The sequence below is a fragment of the Ceratotherium simum genome, chromosome 13 (genome assembly GCF_057802395.1).
Source record: "Ceratotherium simum simum isolate JZ-2026a chromosome 13, ASM5780239v1, whole genome shotgun sequence".
Taxonomy (NCBI): Eukaryota; Metazoa; Chordata; class Mammalia; order Perissodactyla; family Rhinocerotidae; genus Ceratotherium; species Ceratotherium simum.
This window is the reverse complement of record NC_141912.1, coordinates 17,282,939-17,309,048: the sequence shown is the minus strand read 5'-3', so window position 1 is coordinate 17,309,048 and position 26,110 is coordinate 17,282,939. Positions and strand designations below refer to the sequence as shown.

The 26,110-nt window shown below is 38.2% G+C and overlaps 1 protein-coding gene across 2 annotated transcripts in view; it reads right to left on the bottom strand.

Annotated features, from left to right (window-relative positions):
- Positions 1-26,110, bottom strand: part of RNF144B (ring finger protein 144B) — a 158,559-nt gene that overhangs the window by 48,517 nt on the left and 83,932 nt on the right. For both annotated transcript variants that reach the window (XM_087438071.1, XM_004432087.3), the window contains exon 2: positions 16,284-16,484. In XM_087438071.1, the coding sequence (XP_087294197.1) occupies positions 16,284-16,448 (165 nt within the window). In that variant the 5' untranslated portion in view covers positions 16,449-16,484. The remainder of the gene's footprint in view (positions 1-16,283; positions 16,485-26,110) is intronic.

Genomic DNA, 26,110 nt, shown 5'->3' with positions numbered 1-26,110 from the left:
TCCATATGAATTTTAGGATCAATTTCTGCAAAGAAGATGGTTGGGATTTTGATAGGAATTATGTTGAATCTGTAGATCCATTTGGGAAATACTGCCATTTTAACAACATTAAGCCTTCTAATCCGTGAATATGGGGTATTTTTCTATTTAGTTTTTTTGAATCTCTTTTAACAATGTTTTGTAGTTTTCAGAGTATCAGCTTTGTACTTCGTTTGTTAAATTTCTTCCTAAGTATTTTATTCCTTTTGATATTATTGTAAATGAAATTGTTGTCTTAATGCCATTATCACGTTGTTCTTTGCTAGTGTATAGAAATACAATTGATTTTTGTATATTTATCTTACATTCTGCACCCTTGTTGAACTGGCATCAGTATTTTTAAACTCTCAAAGTGATTCCAATGTGCAACCAAATCTAAAAACTACTAGTTCAACACCTTCCATGCCCTCAAGTCTAATCAAGGAAGATGTGTCCATCATCATTGCCTTTAAGTCATTTTGTAATATTCAGAGGCATGATCTTCATAAGAAGTAAGGACTCCTTTCTAACCAACATCTCCAGAGAGAATACAAGCATTTGGTTAGTTCCAGAAGAAATAGTAAAGGAAGCTTAAGGGGGAAATTATATACAAATACAAAATTTAAAGCTCTGATTGAGAACCTTTAAATACTTTAACTCAAAATAGTGCTGTTACTATTTCTAGAAAAGGGTACTAGGATCCACCTTGTAAGTTTGAGAACAGTCATTCAATATGGGAGATTAAATCTGGGCCCCAATCAAAAATACCTCCAGTTCCCACCAAGCAAGAGTGACCAAACACTTCTATCTTTATCTCAAGTGATCATGAAACAACTAATTAAGAAACTCATAGACAGAAATAGCTCTGAAGAGAAATCCATTGGAAATGCTGCAGCCTGGTCCAGTCCTCACAATGAAGCCAATTGAATCTGCTAAACTGGACGAAGATTTCAATCAGAGCAGGGAGCAGCACTGGCATCAGAAAGATTTGCTTCCAACACAAGTAATTAAATAACTCTCTGACCTTTCAGAAGCTTTCCCTTTTATCCCACCTGTGCTGCATTTCTGAACAGAGGGAGGTCCCAATTCTTATATTAGTTCCAAAGAGATCCATCTGTGCCAGGTGCTATCTTATGACACAGTATGCCCAAAAAAGCAACCGATGGTTCCAGGAGAGAGAAAACAAGAAGGCTTGCCAAGTTTACATCCTTCCATTTCCTCTAAAGAAACATCAGACCTCAGAACTGCCAGCCCTCAGCTGGCCCCGGGGCCCCAGCCAACAGGCCCAGGACAGGCAGTGAGAATAAGTACACCCTGGATTAAACATCGGTAGATTCCAGTGAACTCATTTATCAGTGTCTTCCTCCTCCTCCTGTGCACCTAAAGAGTCCATCTTTAAACTCTCATGAAGCCCTTCTGACTCTGTCAGAATGCACATAAGGTCTCAACAACACAGAAAGAAACAAACCCCAAGTTAATAAAGGGTCAAGAAACTCCTTCAGCCATGATGTAGGGCTATGCGGGTTATCTGCATAAAATATAACCTTTCAACCAATCTAAGAAAACACTTTGGAGAATGTAATACTTACATTCTACTAGAGAATTCACAGTAAGTATTAAAACTACACCATACAAAAGACAGAAGGATAAATGGATGGATAGATGTGTGATAAAGCAAATAGAGTAAAAAGTTAATGTTAGAATCGAAGAGGTCATAGGAATATAGATATTCATTGCTAAAATTCTTTCACCTTTGTTGTACATTTGAAAAGTTTCATAACAAACTTGTACAATTTTTTTAACTAAAAACAAACAAACAAAAAAGATTACACCATTCACCAAACCTCAGACTTTAACGTTCCTTAAAGCAGGAATCATCTGTATTATATTTTATATAAAACCCCAATTTCTATATTAGTATTTACACCAGAGTTTGAATAATAAATAATAGTGAAATAAAATCTTTTTAATTAAAACTAATGGTAGCAATATTAATGATTATCTAAATTTTTGAAATTTCAAAAGAATATTTTACACTGTATAAATGAGAGAACAAAGCTAATTCATCACCCACATTTTTTCCTACAAAATATAACCTATAAAGCCAGCATGCAAAATAGCTCACATCAATGACCCAGAAGTTTGACAATACTGATGTTGTTAGCTTCCCCAAGAGGATCTTGTTTCTCTCCAGGGAGTGATGGTTAGGAACTAAGTACTATCAGTTTAGAATAGACCTAAGCCTTAAGCAAACTTCCTCCCTGGCTACATTTACAAAAGAGAAGTTATTAGATTTAAGAAATATGAACTCTGAAAAAGTAGAAAAAGTTGGACAATGAGTAAGAGTGACTAGCTTCAATATGAACAATCTTGTTTTATTCAAAATTAATTTGAAATGATTTATTCAATTACTCCATAGCAAAATCAGGATATCTTTCTACTTATAATGCAGATGGTAACAAAATTACACCTATTCCTCACCTCATCATTTTCCCCCAAGGGTTGATTCTGCAAAAATGTGAAGGTTTGCGACATTTTCTAAAAAGCGAATTTCTAGAAATCAGGGGATTTTATATGTGGTGCTTACTTTTTTTCATTTTAATTGCTGTAATTTGAACCAGTCCTCCTTTTCTTTCTCTTAGTAAATCCATAGGCTTACATATCTGAGACTACTCTTAACTCTCTTGTTAAAATCTAATCCAGTTACTATCCTTGAACTGCCCCTTTCCAAATGTTTTGAGTTAGCACCATATTCTAGCAAATGAGACTATCAAGGCAAAGATCATAAGTTAAGCCATATGACCAGTTGTTTCAGAAATGTGTGTTAGTGGGCACAAAAGACAAAGAGGGACCATATGTATTTCAAAGCACACGACAGTGAGCAATTCATATGTGCTTCACCAGTGGAGTGCTCTGCAAATACCCTAGACCAGTGCATCAGAATCCCCTGGACGATGAACTGAAACACAGATTGTTGGGCCCCATTCCCAGAGTTTCTGATTCAGTAGGTCTAGGATGGGGCTCAAGAATGTATAATTCTAACAAGTTCACAGCTGCTGCTGGTTTGAAGACCACACTTTGAGAACCACTTGCCTAGAACTAAAATACTCATTATATGAGAGGCAGGGGAAAGGAGATGATGGGAATGAGAATACTTGTCAAGCTTCTATGATAGCTATGGTATGCATCTTTTTTTTTTTTTTTGAGGAAGATTAGCCCTGAGCTAACATCTATTGGCAATCCTCCACTTTTTGCTGAGGAAGATTCGCCCTGGGCTAACATCCGTGCTCATCTTCCTCTACTTTATGTGGGATGCCACCACAGCATGGCTTGACAAGCGATGCATCAGTCCGCGCCCAGGATCCGAACCAGCAAACCCCAGGCCACAGAAGCAGAGTGCGCACACTTAACTGCTACACCACCAGACTGGCCCCTACGGTATGCATCTTAAAATTATCTCATTTAATCTTCATAGCAACTCTGAGACTGGTATTATCCTCATTTTACACAAAGCAGTTCAGTAACTTACCCTAAGTTCCCATGACTAGTAAATATAGGAGGTGAGATTCAAACAATGTCTAATTGAGACACAGCCCTTGCTTACTTTCCCACTACCTCACAATGATTTCCATGTTATTAGAACTAATATATGAGAAAATATTGGAATCTTTATAACGTGAGAACACTTTTTTTCCTTCTGACAGTTATTAACACCGTAAACCATAAAGTTTTTCAAAGACTAGACACCATTCCATATTAAAACAATCTGTATTTAACACTACCTGGGAAAAGCAGATATTACGGCTATAAAATATTTTTTTCCAGTTACAGTAAAGATCTCTGTGCTTTAGAGTTACCCATTCATTAATACCCTCAGTCCACAGAATCATTTAGACACAAGCGCCAGACTGAAGTCCTCTTGGGAACACCAGTAATTTCCACAAACATGATGCATGGGGGTGGGTACAAGAAAACCAGTCTTTGAACCAGGAGGTCTGGGCTTGAACCTTAAGTTTCAACATCTGAATATACACCAAGTACACTGGGAGCCTCCAGGTGTGTAAACCAGACTTCTTCATCTCTCAGCCCTTGGTTTCCTAAAATAGCTCGCCTGAAGTCACACAGTGGAAAGTTCATAGCACATCATTCAATCCCTTCAATCTAGGGCTATGGCCACAAGTGTGTTCAGACTACATACTCTCTAGTTTCTAGAAAACTCCTTGGGTTTTTTAATCAGTTGCTCCTTACATCTTCTTCGTACTAACTAAACTTTTACGTATATAAAAACCAGTTTTGCACTATATAGGCCATTGTCAAGCTTTGCAAACCACAGATAGGATTGTAAACACCTAATATGGGGCTCATCCATTGTCCATGCTAACAAATAAAATTTAGGAAGCACATGCTATGTGCTAGGCAGTCCATTATGCATTTTCACAGAGGTTGTTCTTATTTCATCCAAACCACCCTATGATCCAGGAATTAAGAGTATGGATCGCGGGCAAGTTACATAACTCTGCACTAGTTTCTTTATCTGTAAACTGGAAGGTAAGGGTAAGTGGAGATAAAAAGATAACACTCTTGCATAATACATACTACATGGTAGGTACTCAAACTACCAGGTCCTTGCTTGTCCTTCCTTGATTTTTCTTTTATAGATGAACAAACGGAGGGTCAAAGAGATTGAATGAAAACCCTACATTCACTTGGCTAATAACGCACAAACACTTTCCAGAAGGGTCCAACCAAAAGGACTTCCTTACTGGAGGTGGAAATGATTCAAAATCTTTGAGGCTTTCGGTTAACACAGAGCTATTTATTTCCGTGGAAATGAGGCACTGACTGCGTCTAGCCTGATTCCAGAAGGTGCCGTACATATCTGGAATCCACCACATTACCAATCCTTGATGAAATAAATGTTCAGAAAATAGGGTTTTAGAGTTAACTGAATTTTCTAGTTACCTCACAACCATTTTTGGCTTCCACTTGTCTAAATCTTTAGAAGTTCCTTTTCCTACTTAGTAACATCTTGTCACTGAACATAGACTTTTTTGTGATAATGCATCTCCCACCACATTATAACCACCATTATGAGAATTATTTTTCCATTCATTCATGTCTCCTGTGTGTAATACATTTTTCTTGATATGGCTCATTTTTCTAACTTGATAGTATTGTGAATACCAAAGTGTAAAATCAGCTGAGACCATAGTGGCACTGGGCAGACCATATATTTTTTAAAGTTAGATTCACGAGATGAGTTTGTTTTGCTACAATTTGCTTCCTCCTTAAAAGAAGCATTAAACAACGAGACATGTTCTTTTGGCATAGCAGATTAGAGAAGATGAAAAACTTGAAAATATTCAGAATGTCAAAGAAGGGGGTTTTCCTACACATTAGTGGGAGTGCTGAACTGGCCCAAAAGTTTGGGAAGGCAATTTGGCAACACATCCTGATTTAAAAGTGCTCATACCTTTTGATTAGGCAATTCCACTTCTGGAAATTTATCCTAGAGAGATTTATTTCCACATTTACATAAGTACAAAAATTTTCATTTATAATAGCAAAAACTAGCCCATTATTAGGAGGGGCCTAGTTAAATAAATTCTGACACAGCCATACCATAGAACACTTAAACACTTAAAAAGGAAGGTAGGTCTGGATATTCTTACATACAAACATGTCCACAATACACTACACTAAATTTGTGAAACTCAAGTAAAAGAAAAGTACCTATAGATAAAGATTTCATTTCTGTATTGTGATGTGTATGAATATGTATCCATCTATGCATTTATGTTTTTTTACACGCAGAGAAGGAGTCTAGATGGGGGTACACATGAACTGTTCATATAACCAATGTTTTGGAGGTTTTCAGTTTGTTTTATTTTGTTTTAAAATCAGCTTGTATTACATTTATAATTAAAAATTAGTCTTTAAAGAGCAAGAAAAAATGAAGTAGGAGGGAGGGAAACAAGTAAGTGATATACTTCTAATTAAATTCTCTATCCCCATCAGCATACATGAAATTGTTCACCAAAATCTTGGCAGTTGCTTGAAGTCTCAGCCTAGGACTAGAAGCCATTCTGGGTTGGCAGCTGAAGGGAAGAGAGAATTCAGCCATGTAGACTTTCTTCTGATTGTTCTGTTGAGTGCCTTCATTTGTCTTTTGGCTTTCTATTTCTACAGATAAACAGAGGAACTAAAATCCTACACATCCTACCCTTAAATTACTGCAAACTTTGTGGAAGTAGCTGAAGTTAACTCGAGTACCTATCTAGTTCTGCACAGTAGTCCCTGCCTGTCCCTAGTCCTTTTGGAACTGGCAATTAGGTAAACGATTTGTTTGGGATGGCTGAGTGGTCCTCAAAACGTGAACACACTCACCCAAAAAATTGTTACACTAGTAAACAAGTAACTACAGTATATCTACTTCATGATCTTTAAAATAGGGATATTTTTTAATGATCGATTTGGGTCACTATATGGATGAAATGAGTTAAAGCACTTAGAACAATGCTTCACACCAAATAAGTTCAATAAACGCTAGCTGTTATTATTATGACGACAACAATGACAATTCATGACGCCTAATTGCTTTCCTGTGTTTCTGCCCTCAGCGAACTTCAAGTCTAGGTAGGAAGATATAATGGATCTATGTCACAGAACTAGAAAATAAGGCAATAAAGATATTTGTATAAAATCTTCTATTTAATTTGATTTTAAATGCTAAATGCTTTCAGAGAAGAGATGATCATTTTACACTAGAGTAGCCAATGCCACCAGCGTAAGAACCATGTTTGAATTTTTCACCCATAAATCCCCCCCAATCTAGTATTCTGCTCGTCAAAACAAATATTTATTGAATAATGAATGGAGGTATGCTTTGACCAGGCAACGAGACATCATTAGGAATTGAGTCAGTGGAGTTAAAAAGAAAGAAAAGAGGAGGATTCTAGGAAGAAGGAAAGACATGGAGGTATAAGATACTTCACTTAAGAGGTAGCAGAAGGTGGTCTGGATAGGCACTGTGTAACAGTTCATAGAGGAACTTGAATGTTAGCACTACGGAATATGATCCAAATAGGAGCACATGACTCCTTAATAATGGGAGTGACATTTTAACTACCATTTTGACTAGCAATATTTTAAGAAATCTGACGTTAGTATCCAACTGGATAGGAACGAGGAGAAACTGGGGGCATGAAAATCATTTAGATACTCCAGACCTCAAAACTGCAATCTACCATAATAAATATAGCATATGTTGATGAGGGTGTTCTCCGAGCACTCACCACCCCCCTTCCCTCATACTACTCCAGTTTTGCCCACTTTCAGCCCATTCTCCACCCTACACCAAAGCCATCCTCCTCCCTACCCCGCTCCCAAAGCCTCCCAGTGGCTCCATAACGCTCTTTAACATGGCATACAAGACCCTTCATCTAGTCTTTGCTTGCCTCTCCAGCCTCATGTCCAAGCATACCCACACTTCCAACAATATGCTCCAGGGATGTCTTTCAGTTTCGTTCCTCAGCTGGCCACTCTTCCTCTGTTCTGTGCCTTCATGTGTGGCTGCCCGTCCTCCCTGTAGCACTCTTCCTATCCAGAGTCCCACCAATACTGCCATCAAGCAATCACCTATTCATATTTTGGTCTCAGCCCCTCAGGAAAACTTCCCTGATTCCCTCAAAGTCTAGTTTAGGCAGGATCCCATATGTTCCCATAGCACACTGTACTTCCTCTATCAGAGGGTCTGCTTCCCACCTGAAAGCCAGACAGGTGATGCCTTATGTACACAATTAGCATAGTGACTGGTACACAGTAGTACCAAATAGAAGAGTAGAATCAGGACTAAGATGGGAATGGACTCAAAGGAAACTGGAATAAAGGTGCAACTTCAAAAGATTAAACTTTGGTGACTCAGTAGATGTAAAGGAAAGTTCTCTCATTGTTCGCCCACTTTTGCCTGCTCTCTGGTCATGGTTTGCATGTTTGGCCAGCCTTTCACATTCTGATATGTGATTTGAAGAATTCAACTTTGGCAAAGTATGCTTTAAAGGGGGGGGGGGGGGTTCCACAACATATAAGCACAGATTACCAATCTCCAATCTTTTTATAACTTTATTTATGAAAAAAGAAATTAAATTTTGTTCCATATTATAGTACCACCCCCTACCCCAAAACCATATGCTTTTCTCAGAGAATATAGAAAAGCCTGAAGTACTTGTTCAACCTATGATCAAAGTCAAGAATGTTGTGCAAATGAAGCTTGTTCCAAAAGAATTATGTCAACCGTAGGGGAAGAAGCGGGGAATAAAGTACTATATATTAATATTCCCACAATGGATGGAGCACGGTGTGAGAATTTTTAATGAATAATGTCCTTGCCCTCTAACAAAAAGACAACCTTCATTCAAATAATACAGAGCTAGTGAGTAGAATAAAAATTAGATTTCAACCAATTTTGTTCTAGAGAGCAGAAGTAGTACTAACAGGTAGAATTTATATAGAAACAGGTTTTAAATGGATATAGAAGAAAGATAGTTTAGGACTAGAATTTTCAATAATTGAACAGCCAGTGTTATGGTATGTTCCAATCCTGGAGGTTCTCAAGCAAAATCTGGATGATGACACTAAAACCAGCAGAGCTACACATGCTAGCTGTATTCCAGGCACAGTAGGAAGTGCTATACCTAGATATCTACTGCAGTCTTCTCTATAACCTTATGAGATGATTTATTATTATCCCTATGTTAGATAAAAGAAAATGGAAACAGACCACCCAAAGACATTAACGGCTACCACCTGTTGGTCCAAGCCACTATCATCTCTGGCCTGGATTACCGTATTTACCTTCTAACTAGTGTCCTTGCTTCCCTTGCCCCTGCGGTTCATTCTCTATGCAGCAGCCAGGGTGACCGTGATGGTTAATTTTATGTGTCAACTTCACAGGGTGCCCAGATATTTGGTAAAACATTATTTCTAGGTGTGTCTGTGAGGTGCTTCTAGATGAGATTAGCATTTGAATCAGTAGACTGAGTAAAGCAGATTACTTCCTTGAATGTGGTGAGCCTCATCTGATCAGTTGAGGGCCTGAATAGAACAAAAAGACAAAGGAATGACTGCATGAGCTGGAACATCGGTCTTCTGCCCTCAGGCTGCAACTGGAACTTACATTCTTGGGCCTTTGGACTCAGTTTGGAACTACATCATGGGTTCTCCTGAGTCTCCAGCTTGCAGACAGCAGATCATGAGATTTTGCCTCCATAACTGCATGAGCCAATTTCTTATAATAAATCTCTTCATATACACAGGTATATAAATATACATATATCTTATTGGTTCTTTTTCTCTGGAGAATGCTTACTAATACTAATCCATTTAAAACATCGTTAGATCATGTCAATCTTTGCGTCAAAACACTCCAAAGGCTTCTGTTCTCACATCAGCCTAAGGCCAAAATCTTTACCATGGATAGTCTGCAAGGTCCTACATACTAACACCACTACCTCTCTGACCTCATCTCCTACTGCTCCCCCTATACACACACACAAACACACACACATACACACACACACACACACACACCACACAGGCCTCCTTGCTGTATCTGAACATACCAAGCACACTCTCAGCTTAAGACCTCCACACTGCTTCCCTCTGCCTAAAACTCTCTTCTCCCAGATATCTATACAGCTTGTTCCCTGTGTTCTTCACATCTCTGCTTAAATAGTATCTTATCAGTGTGACTTCCCTGACCATCTAACATAAAGCAGAAACCCCCTCTCCTATAGCACTCTCTATCCCCCTCACCCTGCTGTGTTTATCCTCATCTGACTTCTGTATTTACTTGTTAGTGTCTGTGCCTTGCACTAAAATCTGAGCTATCTGAAAACCAGGCCTTGATCCAATTGTTCACCACTATATCCTGACCATCAGAACTATACATAGCACCATAAATATTTGTTGAATAAATGAAGCCCAGGCAACCAGATTTGAGACTCATTCTCTTCAATGCCAAACCATACTGGCATCCAAGAAAAGGACTTCCTTCATCAGGAGGGTAGAGAGACTAGAAGATCTAAGGTCCCTTCCAATTCTAGGACTATGATGCTATGACAAAGTCATTAGGCCTTAAGAGTATGGTTTTCTTTTGCTGCTCTCTCCTCTCACATTTTACCACTTTCCTTGAATAATAAGTGGTGAGCCTTAGGCATGGATGAGATCATAGGTCCAGGAAGCCAGCTCCTCTTTGAGTCATCTCTAATCCATTTCTCATGCTGTTACAAATTTCTCCAATGCTATCTGACCTGCAGCAGCTCATTTGTTAGTGGAAAAATATAGTAGCAAAATTTGTGTTTTAAACCAGTGACTTGACTGATAAATACAAAAGCCATCATATTATTATCATTGAAACTCTTAACAAGTATAAGCAGCAAGCATATTGAACTCATTTACATATAAACAAAGACAAAAAATAAATTCACTGTTGATCACTCAAGATAAAGTTAAGGGAAAGCATAAAACTAACCTTCCAATCCAGTATATTTTAGTACCAGAAACCAAAAGAATAAGAGAGGGATTTGAACCGGCAGAATTTACTTCTGTCCATTTACTTCTGTATTAGAAGACATGGGAATCCAGAGAACGGGAGAATCTGAAAGCTTCAGGAAAGGTTGGCCAGTCACATGACCAGAAGAGGAGAAAGAAAATTGTTCTGTGACACTGCTGGAGTAAGATGCTTCATTATTTCTTGCAGTTCTAGAGAGTTCTCAATAAAAGATACTTAAAATGATACTAGACTAAACATATCAAGCCAATAAGTAATTATATTATTATATTCTTATTGAGGGTAAACAGCTCTGAAATAAATGGTAGTTTGAGACACTCTTCCATCTGAATCTTTTACATCCACCAGAAATGTGCTCACCTATTCACTTTCAAAGGTGTATTTCTTTTTTTTCCCTCTAAATCCTACTTCTAGATCTTCAGTTGAAATATCCAACCATAAGCCACATTTTGGGTAAATCCAACAGAGAAATTTCTCTCTCTCTATCCTAATTGCTAATCTGTGGGTGTCTCAGAATAGTAGTGAGGTTGAAATCACCTATATAACCCCCTTTTTATAAAAGGCTAATGAGGAAGCCAGTCAACTCTTTATAGGATTTCCTTTCTCTACAACATTTCTGAAAAACGGAACAGCTCAGATACTGATAGAACTTAGGAAAGAAAGGAATAACACAATGCCAGCTTACTAGAGGCTTGGCGCTGCACCGTTGCTTTACTAGAATTCTCATTTGATGCCTCCTACAACACTCTGCTATGGGTATTGTCATCCCCTACCTCCCTCCATCCTACAGGTGAGGAAACCAAGGTTCAGAGAAGTCAAAGACCCTGCCTAAAATCATACACCATTAAATGCCAAAGCCTGAATTCAAGCCTGGTCTTCCTATCTCTGTATCTGCACTCTTCACCACCATGCGACAGTGGAAGGGAAGAATGGGGGTGGGAGTGAAAAAATGGCATTCCTTTCTCCTAATGTAGATATCAGTTAGAATCCAGAAAAGAACCATTGAAGGTTCTTTGCTTCATCTGAAAGTTACCAACCCGTGAGTGTGCACACGTACACCCAAGACACACAAGCATGTACACACACACACATACACACATGCTGCAAACCTTCCCAAACTGTAACTGTCCCCTAGGCCATATGTGGGCTTTTCTTAAAGGTCACCCAACAGGCTCCAAGGAAAAGAAGGGCTTGGTCTAAAAAGTTTTATATTTCCTTTCACTTTTTTAAACATTGGAAAATCCATTTGGCTCAGAGAAATGAATAGTAAAAGGAGTTCTAACTACTTAGAGCCAACAAAATGTAATGGAAAAAAGGCAAGAATATGGCTGAACTTTATTTTCTTTTTGCTCAGCACATCCTGTCTTTAATCTGAAAGGTAAATAGGCCATGCCAAACATACCAACTCTCTTCAGGTGAAATAATCTAGGTTATAAAAACAAGCAACAACTGTGTTTTCATTATTCCTTAATTCGTGGCTGACAGAAATAGCTTCCAAAATAAATCAAAGAGGCAAATATTGCTCACAAGGGAGCAAACCCACAAATTTTCCCTCCTTTGATAACTGACTTTTGTGAATTTTTTTTCTTTCACTTAAACTATAATTGCATGGTATTATCTGAAAGAGTGTGTTGCAAAAGCCAGAAAAAGAAAATCTGAATTTTCATATTTGGGTTATTTAAATCCACAGGCAAGAAAGAGAGTGTGAGAGACTTTTTGCATATGATTCATTAGTAGACTAACATCCTTGAGATATTTAACCTTCAACTACAAGAACAACTAATTTTGCAACACCTCTCTCCGTAACCCCAAAATATCAACTTCTTTGGTTCCATAATACACCTATGATCTATGACTTTAGTCATGCTAGTGAAAGCTATGCCCTTTTTTGTCCTGTATATTCAGCTTCCCTTGCTTTATACTACACTTTCTTCTGCATATCAAAGCTGAGAAAATAATCTAACAGAAACCAACTTCACAAATCAAACATGTTAAGTTTCCTTTAACAAGAAACTAGATATACTGATGGATTATTTGAAGCAACATCCAACACATTCCTTTCTCTGGATCTCATTTAAATTAAGAATTACCTACATGGAAAAATTTAAAGCAGTATTCTTCAGAGCACTGGTTGTGGGGAAGTTAATAGGTATTCCACTGGAAAAGGTGGCCTGGTCAAATGGAAATGCCTCTTCGGAGAAGTTAAACAGGGTCCCCTTATCTTCCTTTTAACCACAAGATTTCACAGAGCCTCTAAAATGTAAATATGCATTACATCCCTCCAAGAGAGGAAGAGAGAACAGACCAGTTTCCAAGCTAATTTGACTCTGGAACACTTTTTTCAAGGATCATCTCTGTTTCACAGAGCTGGAGGTCCATGGAACACATTTGGGCATGCGGGAGGGTGGGGAGCATGGCACCTATTTAAAGGCCAGGACTCCCTAAAGATAGGGAATGAGCTGGCTAACATCCAATGGTCAAGTCAGACACTCCACATCTGTCCATTCTGCACACCCGGAGCACACTGATCTTGGAAACAAAACAGTTGAAGCTCACAGCAAAGTGGTCAAAGATACTTCTTAGGGAAGATAGGACAAGGATAGAATGTATGAAAAGCTGTAATAAATGGATGAAAATATACCAGTATACCACCACTTCTAGCAGAGGACCGCTACATTTGAACATTCCCCTGATGGGGGAGAGGAGAGAACTATCTCAAAACCATTTTAAATATATGGTACGCACAAGAAGTCTTTCCCAGCCAATAATCGGGACACATCATCCAATTATAATGAAAACTGGAAATCAGTAGTATATGACATATTAAAAAATGTCACAAATTCCTTTCCAGCCTTGAAAATACAAAACGCATCTGATATCTTTAATTTGAATGCAAATTAAAATCTGGGGGATTAGACACATTTTTAAATAGTCATTTAAAAAGAAGAACTAAGAGCTCTAAGAAAAAAAGTTAGAATAGTATTTCAGGTGAGTCTTACATCAATTGCAAACTTACAGACACTAATGTAATCAAAACACACAGCGTACTCTTTTGGCAGATCATAGGGAATGGGGTATCAGGAAGCCAGGGAAGGTTAATGTTTATAGACGTGAAAAGTTCCCAAGTTGGAGGGATTCCGAAAATAACAGGCCATTTGACTTTCTGCTTTTGAGCACTTCCCAACAATGAGGAAGTATGAACCTAGATGACAGAATAATCTAATTGTACTAACTCCTACCCCCAAATTGCTGAAGCAGAAAGGAGAACCAGTCATGCTGCTTTGGAATGGAACTAAGATCTATTGAAACAATAATATGTCACTGTCAGCTCCTTGTGAACATGAAATAATAGGAAATACAACCTCCGTGTACTCTACCCAACACTGACACACAAATCTGAATTCCACACTATTAAATCTCATTGCAAAATCTGAATTCTATACCCTGCTTGTAAACATCAGTAACCCTCAGACAAAAATTTCCATCCTGGCTTTCACCAAATGTTGCTTCTGACTCATTTGTTTCAAGGATTAGCAAAGGTCCGAAACATATGTGAGAAAGTCAGAGAAATCACTGTTTTGAAGCACGGCATCAAGAAATAAAGTAAGACCAAAGGAAACTGAAGCTGCCCCTGGATGACAAGGCCATTTCCTCATCTCCTATAAAGCAACGCTGACAAGATGACGAAGAACCAGCACAAATATCACCCAGTGAGGCCTCCTCCTGACCCCCCTACTCTAATGCAACATCCCCTGGCCCTGCACTCCTAACCTCTTGCTCTGTTTTTTTACTAAGCCCTTATTACCCAGTATAATATGACTTTCCTATTTATTATGTTTATTTCGCAACTTCCTTCGATAGAAGATAAGCTCCTAAGAACAAGGATCTCTGCTGGGTTTTATTTCTTTAACTGATAAATCCTGGTACCTGGAACAATTCCTGGGACACAGTTGCTGCTCACTAGATATTTGCTGAATGAATGGAGAAATACTATTCTTTGCGATATTTGGATCCTAGAGTTCAAAACATGAGGAAAAGATTTTAGTCACTTTCCTTTTTACCTAAAAGTCATTCCAAGTCTCTCTCCCAATCTTAATGAAAAAAAAATTTTTTAAGAAAATTGATATAAACTAGCTTGAAAATGTGTCATGTTGATTAAATTAACTAACAAAATGAGATGGAATAAAATTTATTTCACCTTAACTTCTTATCTGCTAAAAAAAGTAAGCTCTGTAAACATGGCTCTTTATAAACAATTCCACTTCCTAAGCGATTCCTTTCTCCTTACTCTCCGTAATTTAAACACTGATCACTGCAACTAAACTATTCAATTTCCTGTACAAGTCAAGACATTAAACCCACATTTGTCTGGTGATTATTGTACTTATTGTATAATAACTACTAACATTCTGCCCATACAAAGCCTACCAAAGCAAAGATAAATGGTAAATATTGTAATTTAGGCACCAGGCCCTCCCCTCTACCATGCCGAGATGCCCAGCACTCTTCCTGGCTGACTCTTAATCCATCCTTAGTTTAAAAGCGTAGTTGATTAAATACATACAAGAGAGAGGCAGGTACCATAAATAGAGGAAGGATCATCTACTTCTGGGCCTATGAATACAGACCCAGAGTAGCTATATCTTACCACTTTTTCATTGTTTCATGAAAAATTTATAAAATTTGTCATTTGCAATTTCCCAGTTGGGGATTCAAACAAAAATGTGTTGAGGCCAGACTTAGCCCATAGGCATCAGTTTGCACTCTCTTGTTTAAAGCCTCAGCTCAGAGATCACTGCCACCAGGAAGCCCCCTCCCTCCTCCACCCCCAGCGTGGTGAGCCACCCACTCGGGGGTGTGCCACCTCTAGCCATCCCTGCCTCACCAAACTCTCGTACAGTTCTTTCAACATGTTCATCTTCCCCATGGGAAGTATCTTATTCATCTTTATATTCCCAACACGCAGCAGAGTGCCAGGCACATAGTAGGAGCTCAAAAAATGATTGAATAAATGAAAATTTGAATAAGACCACCTGGGTTCACACTTCCAGTAGTCACTTGAACTCATCAATCTGTTTCCTATCTTTACACCTTAACCAACGGACCTTCAGGGAAACGTGCAATAAAGGTCATGGGCATCGATACCAAGAGTCAGACTAAAAGAGACAAGCCCACCTCTGGAGATTTGTAGGGTTTTCTTTATCATGAGGAATAAGCAGCATTCAGCACATTGTGAAAACAGAAAACAAAAAAAAAAAGGAGACACAACAAAGTAAAACAGTTGTATGCCATGTGCTTTGCAGGAGATGAGCAAGTATATGAAAGAAAATTCAGTAAATTGCTACCTGATTTCTTCATCATTCAAAGTACCTGATGAGCTTCTTACAGATGGTAGTTAACTAAGGCATGTTAAAAATGTCTCTATTTTGTTCCTTACCTGGAACTTTAAGACTCTGCTTATTCAACCAATAATTAAATTTCACACACAGATTACACTTTGCCTAAAAACAAGTAAATATCAGATTTACCATTCAAGATACTATTTGGAAACAGATCCAAATGTGGAATTGTTCTCCAAAGCAGGATCATACTGTAGCAAACCTTGGCTTCTCAGTAAGCCACAGAAATGTATCCTGTACTTTTATAATTCTTCCCTTTGTATGCTCTCATGATGAAAGCTTCAAGGAAAACTTACAGCTGTGCAAAAGATGCACTGGCATTCCTGTAGTGTGGTCATCTTGTCCAGAGACTGTTCACACAGACAGAGTTTGCAAGTGACGAGGGGGGCCAGCGCCAGGTCTTCCGGTGTCGGGTTTTCGGCGGTCATGGTGAGATAGTGGAGCCTACCAACTGAGCCCATCAGCCTGTCTTCAGCCTTCTTCAGTCTCCTCAATCCCTACAGAAAGGTCCAAAGCAGAAAATATTATATCCTTTGATACAGCCATTGTTTAACCAACACGTTTGGGTGCCAGCCGAGCAAATCCTCACCCTCAAAGATCTCTAAGCATACAGCAAATGCATTTCTGAGAAGCACTGGCTAGAGAGCGTGCCACCTTGGCAAGGTGTTCCTGGAGTCCTGATATTTAAGGTGACTTCACTGTTCTGATTCCTATCATGTAAACTATGGGAATTAAAAGACCATTATGAACAAACACGCTCTTTAGGAGGCACATCGTTATAATCAATTCAACAGATTCAAAAAATACTTAAAAATAGGATGTCACTCAAAAAGTTAAACAAAGAATTACCATAATTATCCAGCAATTCCAATTCTAGGTGTATATCCCAAAGAATTGAAAACAGTGACTCAAACAGATATTTGCACACCAACATTCATAGTAGCATTATTCACAATAGCCAAAAGTAGAAACCATCCAAATGTGTGTCAATGGATGAATGGATAAGCAAAATGTGGTATGATGATTATTTTCTTCATTTTATTGATGAATTGAGGTCCTGAGAAGTTAAGCAATCTGCCAAAGTTCTCAGAGCTTGTGTATGGCAGAGCAAAACTCAAAACCTCCAACTTCGAGGCCAAGCCCAGTGCCTGGTCCATTACACCAGAGCTGCCTCACAAGGAGATATTACATGGAAGGATGGAGCAGGGAGAGAGAGAAAAAAAAAAGAGAGAGAGAGATGAAGTTCATGACTACAGCAATCCTTAAAGTCATGGAAGTTGCACAGAAATAACATTTATCTCCACACATAGCCTGACTATAAGAAAGGATATTTCAATACTGAAAAATAAAAGTTGTAACTAAAACCCTTCCACTAGGTTGTTTTTATTCAGAATATTTATCTTTAAGAGGTAAAAGTAATTGTGAAAATAATCTTCCTGCATATCATATTCTATATCACATTAAGAAGTTTCACGTTCTGATTAAATAAAAGCAAAATCCTAACGTTCTTAGAATCTTAAAAGAGTATGGCCAATTTTAATAAATTCTCGCATAGAAATAATTGTAAATATCCTCTACCCCTACAAGAACCAGACTATTTTCCTCCCAATTTTTAGGCAAAAGAAATTAGTTTACATGCTCAGCATTGGCTGCAGAGTCCCACAATGGCTTAAGTCTTGTGGTACCAAAGTACTAAACAAGTCAGGGAAAAACAAGTTGGATTAGACAGAATGAAAAAACAAATCTGAGATCTAACAGCACATTCTTAACGTCATACCAGAAAGAGTCAACAGTTACTAACTGTAGTAACCCAAATTGTTGAAGGTTTTTCACCTACTCCCTGAGTACTAGAAGACTTGATTAAAAATAAACAGAAAGCTAACCAACGACTGGCTTCCAACATATTATTTCTTGAGAAAGGTCCAACAAGGTTTAAGACACAGTGTCCACCTTATTCAATTAAGTACTGATGAGCTATCACCTAAGCGCAAATTCAGTTCATATCAACCTACATTAAATTCAGAATTTTGAAGTTTAAAAAAAAATCCCTCTTGGGGGCCGGCCTGGTGGCGCAAGCATTTAAGTGTGCGTGCTCCGCTGCGGCTGCCTGGGGTTCACCGGTTCGGATCCCGGGCACGCACTGATGCACTGCTTGTCAAGCCACGCTGTGGTGGCGTCCCACATAAAGCAGAGGAAGATGGGCACGGATGTTAGCCCAGGGCCAGTCTTCCTCAGAAAAAAGAGGAGGATTGGCATCAGATGTTAGCCCAGGGCTGATCTTCCTCACAAAAAAAAAAAAAAAAAAATCCCTCTTTAGGGTCAATTATGGGTAAAAATGAATGATTCTACCTCTCCCATCTTCCCAGTTTATGAAACAACTAACACCTATTTGTTCCTTCAAGACGCCCCAGTTCACAGCACACACAGTCTCATCAACCTCCTCCAACTACCGTCCACTCATCTCTATGTTCTCAACACTGCTCATACAATATACGCTAAATGATCTTCCTCCATGAAAAGAGAAATCCTAAGTCAAACAAGAAGGAGAAATGTAGCCAGTAAATGCTTCCTGAATAAGAAAAACGGGAAATGACACAGGCCAGAGCCATCCCACACCACAAATGTCAATTACACTTAAGAGCCCATTTGGAGGAAGCTGCTGTGAACAGATAAATCTCGTTGTTCGAACTTAGCAAGAGATCCAGGTACTTTTCAAGAAAGTTAATGAATTCTCACAGTCTCAACCTATATGATTTTTTAGAAGAAGACATTAAACGGGCCAAATTTTTAATGTACTCGAAAAATGAAGACATAATTGAATATCTCAGAACACATTTCTTAGAAATGGTCTTTTGAAGGCAGAACTAGAAACTGGGTTAATCAAGGCCATTTGGAACAAAATCTTGTCTCTTGCCATATACATACGTTTTTACTCCGTAGTTTGTGAGTTACATGCTTATAGGCCATGAAATCAAAGTTATAAAAATATAAATACATGCATCACCTCCAAAAGTTTCCTCCTGCCCTCTTTACTTATCATTATTTTGTGTGTGTCATAAGAACACTTAACATAAGATCTACTCTCTTAGCAAATTTTTAAGTATACAATACAGCATTCTTAACTATAAGCATTATGTTGTTCCACAGGTATATATTTGTCTCTAAACTCGAGTTGTATACATTAAATATGTACAGCTTTTTATCTGTCAATCATACCTCAATAAAGTGGCTTAATATATATAAACTTAAAATATATTTTATATATAAAAATATTTTTATGACATAAATAACTTTTACAAAGCAGAGACCTATTTGGTTAAAAAAAAAATTCCAAGGGGCCAGCCCAGTGGTGTAGCAGTTAAGTTCGTGCATTCCACTTTGGCAGCCTGGGGTTCTCCGGTTTGGATCCTGGGCACAGACCTACACACCGCTCATCAAGCCATGCTGTGGTGGCATCCCATATAGAAGCGCTACAACTCTACAACTATGATACACACAACTATGCACTAGGGCTTTGGGGAGAAAAAAGTAAAAGATAAGACTGGCAACAGATGTTAGCGTAGGGCCAATCTTCCTCAAAAAATAAAAATTCCAAGCATTCCAATCTCCGCAGTACTTGAGACTCAGTGAGATAGAGGAAAGAAGTTACATATTTCTTCTCTTTGAGATGTGAACAATCCAAAATGATCCTTCAAAAAGGAGTGATTTATTTTTCTGTGTACACTAATACCAATTCCCTAAAGTGACGGCTTTCAAACATTTTTAAAGCAATGGAATTTTATGAAAACAAAATCTTAAGTAAAACGCCACCATATAAAAGAGAGAAGGTAGATGAGTGCTGGTTGAAACACTACTGAGAGACCCAGGCCAGGTCTGTTGACCTTTCCCTCAGCAGCCTCCCAGGCACCATCACAGAAGCCGAAGGCTTCACCACGCACAGTTTGAAAACCAGCCCTTTGGTTTTTCACTCTGGGCAAAATTAATAATGAATGTTTTAAAAAATGAATGACACTTAGTGAGCATTTCATTAAAAAAGATTATCAAAGAAAAAATCTTTTAATCATTGATTCGTTAGAAATCAAGCTCTTCAAGCAATAATCAGGAGAATCCTGAAGTTCTCCAGTGAATTCTCCCACACTTGAGATGTATGTGAAAGGCTCGAAGGTGTCCTAGTGTTTCTTCACTTATGTCTTATTAAGATTCACTGGTCTCCACAACAGAAAACGACTCATAGTAGATACTCACTCCCCATCCAAACTACTAGTAAATGGCACAGAGCTCAGAGCGGGTGCCCACAGGAAGACTGACCACACACTCGCAGCTCCTCTTGACGCTTTTATGGGGCCCCATTTTCATAGGTACACTGACAACTCACATCCACTCCTCTCCAGGTTTCAAGAAAAATCTTCCTTCCAGAGAGCCGATAACTCATTCTTACTGGCTTGCTCAACTTGTTTTGCCTCATACCTCACATTTTACCTAAAATAAGAAAGTGATTTGAATGTTCCACCCTACTGCTTGATTTAAAACAGTAACAATTATAATTACTTTTACAGTTATTACAAATTTGACTGAGACTCTGATTGGGTGTCAAGAACCCAATGGGAGAATTTTGGCAGAGAACGCAAGGGGCACGTTTGAAAGAAGAGAAAGCTCACAGCTGCCTTCAGGTTTAAACTTTCTAAAGTTGGTGGCAGGCTTGGGGGTGAGGGCAGACTTCACCCAAATTATAGGAGTATCACTTGCTTAAACATAGCTGACCACATAACAGGACAGATTGGCTGGGGCATGCAAGGAAGGAAAGCCCCTCTAAAACATCTGATTTTGCACTAAATTACCAGGAAAGGGGAATCAGCAGCTTGACCTACCCTCTGGGTATCCCTTGCACTATAAAGTGTTCATTATACGAGAAGCAAGTACTATCTGATAGGAAAGAATGGAAAAGTCACTTTCCCTCATGTGTTTTCATTAGAATTGCCAAAGAAAGGAACACTTCAGAAGCTGGGCTGGAAGCACAGAATGTATAAGGAATTTTCATATTCTGCTGGCGGCCTGAAAAAGCAATTTGCTCCAAAAATGCAGACAGTGGGAGAGCCAACATTCAAAGTATTTTTAACTAGTGTAGTTTATGCCTGTTTCACTACTCAAAATCACAGCACTTATTCCACTGCACAAAAAGATAATGTGATTGGAAAGGATAATGTTTTACTGGGATACTTATCCAGTTATTTAGGAATTTTTACACCATGCTGCAAAAAGTTTAAAATTTAGATAAATTGATAAAGCCCAATTAAGAGACTAAGAGAAATAGAAAGCTACCAAAATTAATCAACTGATGCAACAGAATATTAATGTATGTAAAATTCCAGTTGATCTGTGCTGAGGTCTTAATTCCAGGCTATGGTGTGAAAGTCTAAGAGTTACTCAAGAACAAGAGACAAAACAGAAGAGGAGACACATGAATATTCTAAAAACGTTTACATGCCCGTGCAAGACCCTGAGTCATCCCTGTGAGGTAGCTGGAATAAAAGATATGAATGCATGACTACGAGATGGAGCTAACAAAGGGAAGGGTTTTCAGGAAGGGTAGGTGGTGGGGAAGATAGAGCTGAAGTGTTGTCTTGAATCATGGAGACACATTCTCAGGAAGCCAATACTCCAATAGAGCAGAAAGAAACAGCAATCCAAAGGTCCCATCTCTGCCTTGTTAGGAAAGCTCTGCCAATACCAACTAAGAAGGACATGTCAGGCAACCAGCTTCCACTCAACACAATTTGAAAATTAGTATTGTTTTGACCTTGGCACTTTTGCCCAATACAGTGATTTATTTAGCTGCTGGTTCATGTTCTTAATAGAAACTATTAGTGACTCAAATGGTACTGAGTCTAGCCAAGTGCTGACCATCATCAGCCATTAGCCATTTGCTGAAGTTCTACCCTCCATACAGTCTGGAATGGAAGGTAGACTAGCTGGCCAGTAGAGTAGCAAGGGCAATGGGTGCTGATGTTAAGTGAGCAAGACTATGGCAGACCTCCATACTGGCCAGTGTTGTGGCTCAACTCCCTGCTTACATCTTCGACCTACTCTCTGGTTATTCAGGAACTAGAGGAACCAGTGCACATCTAGTAATATCAGAAAAACAGTTCTAATACACACCCTGAGAGGGCATGAACAAATTGGAACAGGCAGCCTGGCTACTAATCAGAGAAATGCAATTACTCAGGTATAATTTATATCTATTTAATTATTTTTTAAAAGAATAATGCTCAAGGCCAATGAGTAGATACATGGCATCACATATAGGATACTTTGTCATTATTTGAAAAAAATAAAATAGATTAGAAACTATTCTCTAGTATGAACAAACCCAAGGAACACTTAATTCTTAGATGCGATGGAAGTAAATATTCACCTACTCGGGCTTTGTGAGGTGGCAGCATTGTTGTGAAACACTGTTTATCATTGTGCCTCATGTGATAGGAAGGGGAAATTCTGTTGTCTTCCCCACTGTTTCACAGCTTCATTCAGAAGAAATCAAGAAATGAAAAAATACTTCAGTCTGTAATTCCCTAGGTTTAACATCTTCATCTCAACAGTTTCCAGGATGGCAATAAGACTATAATTTTGTAACTTGAAGACCATTATCTTCTAAAAACGAAGCTGATATGCAAATATATCCCTATTAACTTTTTTTGTGGGTGAAAAGGACACTATTAGGAGGAGCATCTTAAATATTAGCAAGAACTGTTTTCTAGACAGTCTCTCTGCTATTTGAAATTAGGTTATGAATAAAGTCTGTTACAACTATTATAACAAGATCTAATTTTTTCCAGCTTTATTGAGATATAATTGACACACAACATTATATAAGTTTAAGGTGTACAACATAATGATTTGATATATACATATTTTTCAAAATGATTACCATAATAAAGTTAGTTAACATCCATCACCTCATACGGAAACAATTTTTTTTATGGTGAGAATAATAAGATCTAACTTTTATATTTTTTCCTACAAAATATATAGGAGAAATATTTGAAAAGCACATGACATTGTGATAAGTTAACTCGAAACCCTATAGAGTCAGAGCATCTGGGATGTCAAGTTTTAACATTTATAAAATGCCGATCCTTTTTCTAAAAGCACATTTCTTTTTTCTCGCCTTCTTTCCATGTTCTAATACCACTACAAGGTAAGGCCCAAGAGGAGGAAATTCATTCCAGCTTTCCTAACAATAAAAACTTATCAAAGACAGCAGGAGTGAATATGAGAATAACAGCTCAATGATATTTTTGGCATTGTAATTTTACATGCATCATAGTGGCTCCCTCCTGAACACCACCACTGCGCCCTGCTCACCCCTTTTTTAATCAGTGGTTCCCTTGCCTCCCACAATTATTCATACAGCACTGCTGAATAATTTTCTTCCCCCTGCCTGGCATAAGAACAAAGCTCAGAAGCAGGAAGGAACGCCACTTAAAGGCAGATCAGACAATGATGTAATTAACAGATGAAGGAGAAGTGTTATTTCAGAAAGCCTCATAGAGCAAGAGATGGGCTGATTTCCTGAGTCATGAGATTACCAGGAAACTACAGTCACTAAAGCAGGAATATCTAAATCAAAATTTTTTCTCCAAATGAATAAAAGCATGTGTAAATACTACTCTCTCCTGTGCAAGTTAAAAGTCTCGTATAGAAATTAAAACTAGTTTGGAAGAGGAATTTCCTCCATCCCACACTAAGTAAGGTGCAAGGTGTATATTTTTATACATTTTTGCCAAATCAGTTTCTTAAGGAATCAATAATACAGGAAACCAAGTCATCCCACAAAAAAACAAATTCCATACATATTAGGTGCTAGGGATGTAAAAGTGATTAAACTCAGTCCCCACTTATAAAGAGTAAACTAGTTGAGGAGGTTGCCAACAGAGAGTTTCATATAATCATACACAGGACAGTTTGTGGGTTTGTAGCTTCAGCCACAAGTCCGGCAAAGAGAGAAATGAGATGTCTTGTTCTATCTTCCCAAGAAAGACAAAGAACCAGTTGACTAAATGTCTGGGACTCAAACTCATGACTGCACAGGAATTAGAAACCAATGAGACACGGCTTTCAACGTATGTTCTTTAATAGATACTACAAGCCATGTGATCAGAAGTATCTCCAGCTATGAATAAGAGAAGCGTATTTCACTTAGGTTGTTGGGTGTTCAATTCAAGGAAGGGATCCGATCATAGATAAGAAGTTTCTCCTTCTGTGTTGCAAAGGCACTGATCACTCTTACACTCTTTAGTATATAGTTTTCCATTTTTTAATCGATACTACAGTACAATGCAGTGGGTTTAGAAGTACTCATCGACCTAGTAAACAGCAAATGTCAAAGTTAATAAAAATAAAACTTTAGGATGAGACGTATCACATACACCTAAAAGTGAAAAAAACAAATTAAAATTAAAATAATTAAATAAATTAACTTAGGTGCTGTTATGCATCTTCAAGTTATTCAACGCTCAGATGACATCAGGGAAACATTACAAAAAAAAAAAGATCAAAATGACAAACATCAAAGTATTTTTCATACTCAGGTAAAACAACACAAATTAAGAATTTACCACTCTAGTCCAAAGTCACTTCCAAGCTTATGTGAATTTCTTCAAGACAGAGGCCACATCTTATACATCTTGATATCTCAGCATCTAGTATACACCTGGCAAACAGCAGTCACTCAACACTACAATGGATAACTTCTCTGAATGTACATGGAGGAAGAAAATATTAAAGGCCTGGTTCTCATCTCTATTCACTTCCAGCAATTCAAAAGCTGAAAATATTGATAAGCTAACGAACTTGTATAAATTAAGGCGGCCGTCCCTGAAAATGAGTCTCAGTACTCAGGAGCAGTGGCTGCAGATACCTACTCCCCAAAGCTCAAAGTGGAAAGCGTGACTCGTATAGCAGCTTGGCCCCTTTCCCATATCCAAAACAATCAGTTGCACAAAGTAGGTTTAGTCCCCAAACTGTCTGGACTTTGTTCCTCCACCAACATCTGGGTTCAGCGTGATTCCTGACCTCTACTTCAAACTGGCGATTTCAAACACTAAGAATCTCACTCAACAAGAAAGTAATGGCATAAGTCAAGGCCAGGGGAAACACAGAAGCCAGAAGTAGCAGAAACACTAGAGAGAAATGATTCTGATGCCCTCAGAAATGTTTCTAAACATCAAAAATATTCAAACTACTTTTCAAAAAGGAAAATTTAAATATACTTTCTCAGATTAAAAGTATTCATATTGTTGAAGAGAAGGATAGTTTCCAGGAAGCTAAATGGTCTTCCTATGTAGTAAGTTTCCTTCTGTCTAGATAGAGCATAACTTTTCTCTCTGCTATAGAGTTTGGCTCTGAAAACCTGGTTCATAATCTGGGAGATCCAAAAACTAATTATTATTTAAAAAAAGACATGTCTTGAACCGACCTAGTTTAAAAGTCTGGATGCCTTTAAATTGCCAATGAACTGAAACCATTCATGAGAATGGGGCTTTTGAATGCTGAGAATGTTCTCCGGAGCTCAGCACAAAGATATTTGGCATGGAAGACTGTAAATATTTGTAAAACTCTGGGTAAATGGACAGTGTTTGACCACACTCAAACCTCACTTCCAGCACAGTAGTGTAGGAGCAAGTTATCTAGGGTGATTGGTTTGGAGGGTTTTTTTGGTTGAGTCTTTTTCTGTTTGTTTTAAATAAAAAGCCAAGGAATCTGATCCTGGCACTTGACAGCTTTTTTACATTCTCTGTCTGTTTTTACCTTGTATTGTTTACTCATCAAGACAGTTTCAATTAGTCAGAGGCTACTTTAGAAAAAGAAGGTTTTTTCTTCTCTCCCATTTTTCTTAGTTTATGCCCACAACAAAGAATAAAATACCAATCACAGGTGTGCAAGAGTAAGGCAGGAGTAGTGTGAAAACACAGCCTTGGATTCCATAATACAATTCTCCCCATGTGGCTTTGTGGATTTGCTATAGATATCTTTCTTTTTCTCGCCCCTCTCCTCCTCAAGATAGTTTTGGAAATACTTAAGAGTCTGCAACCCATGAAAAGGACCAGGGCTGGGAAGGGAGGAC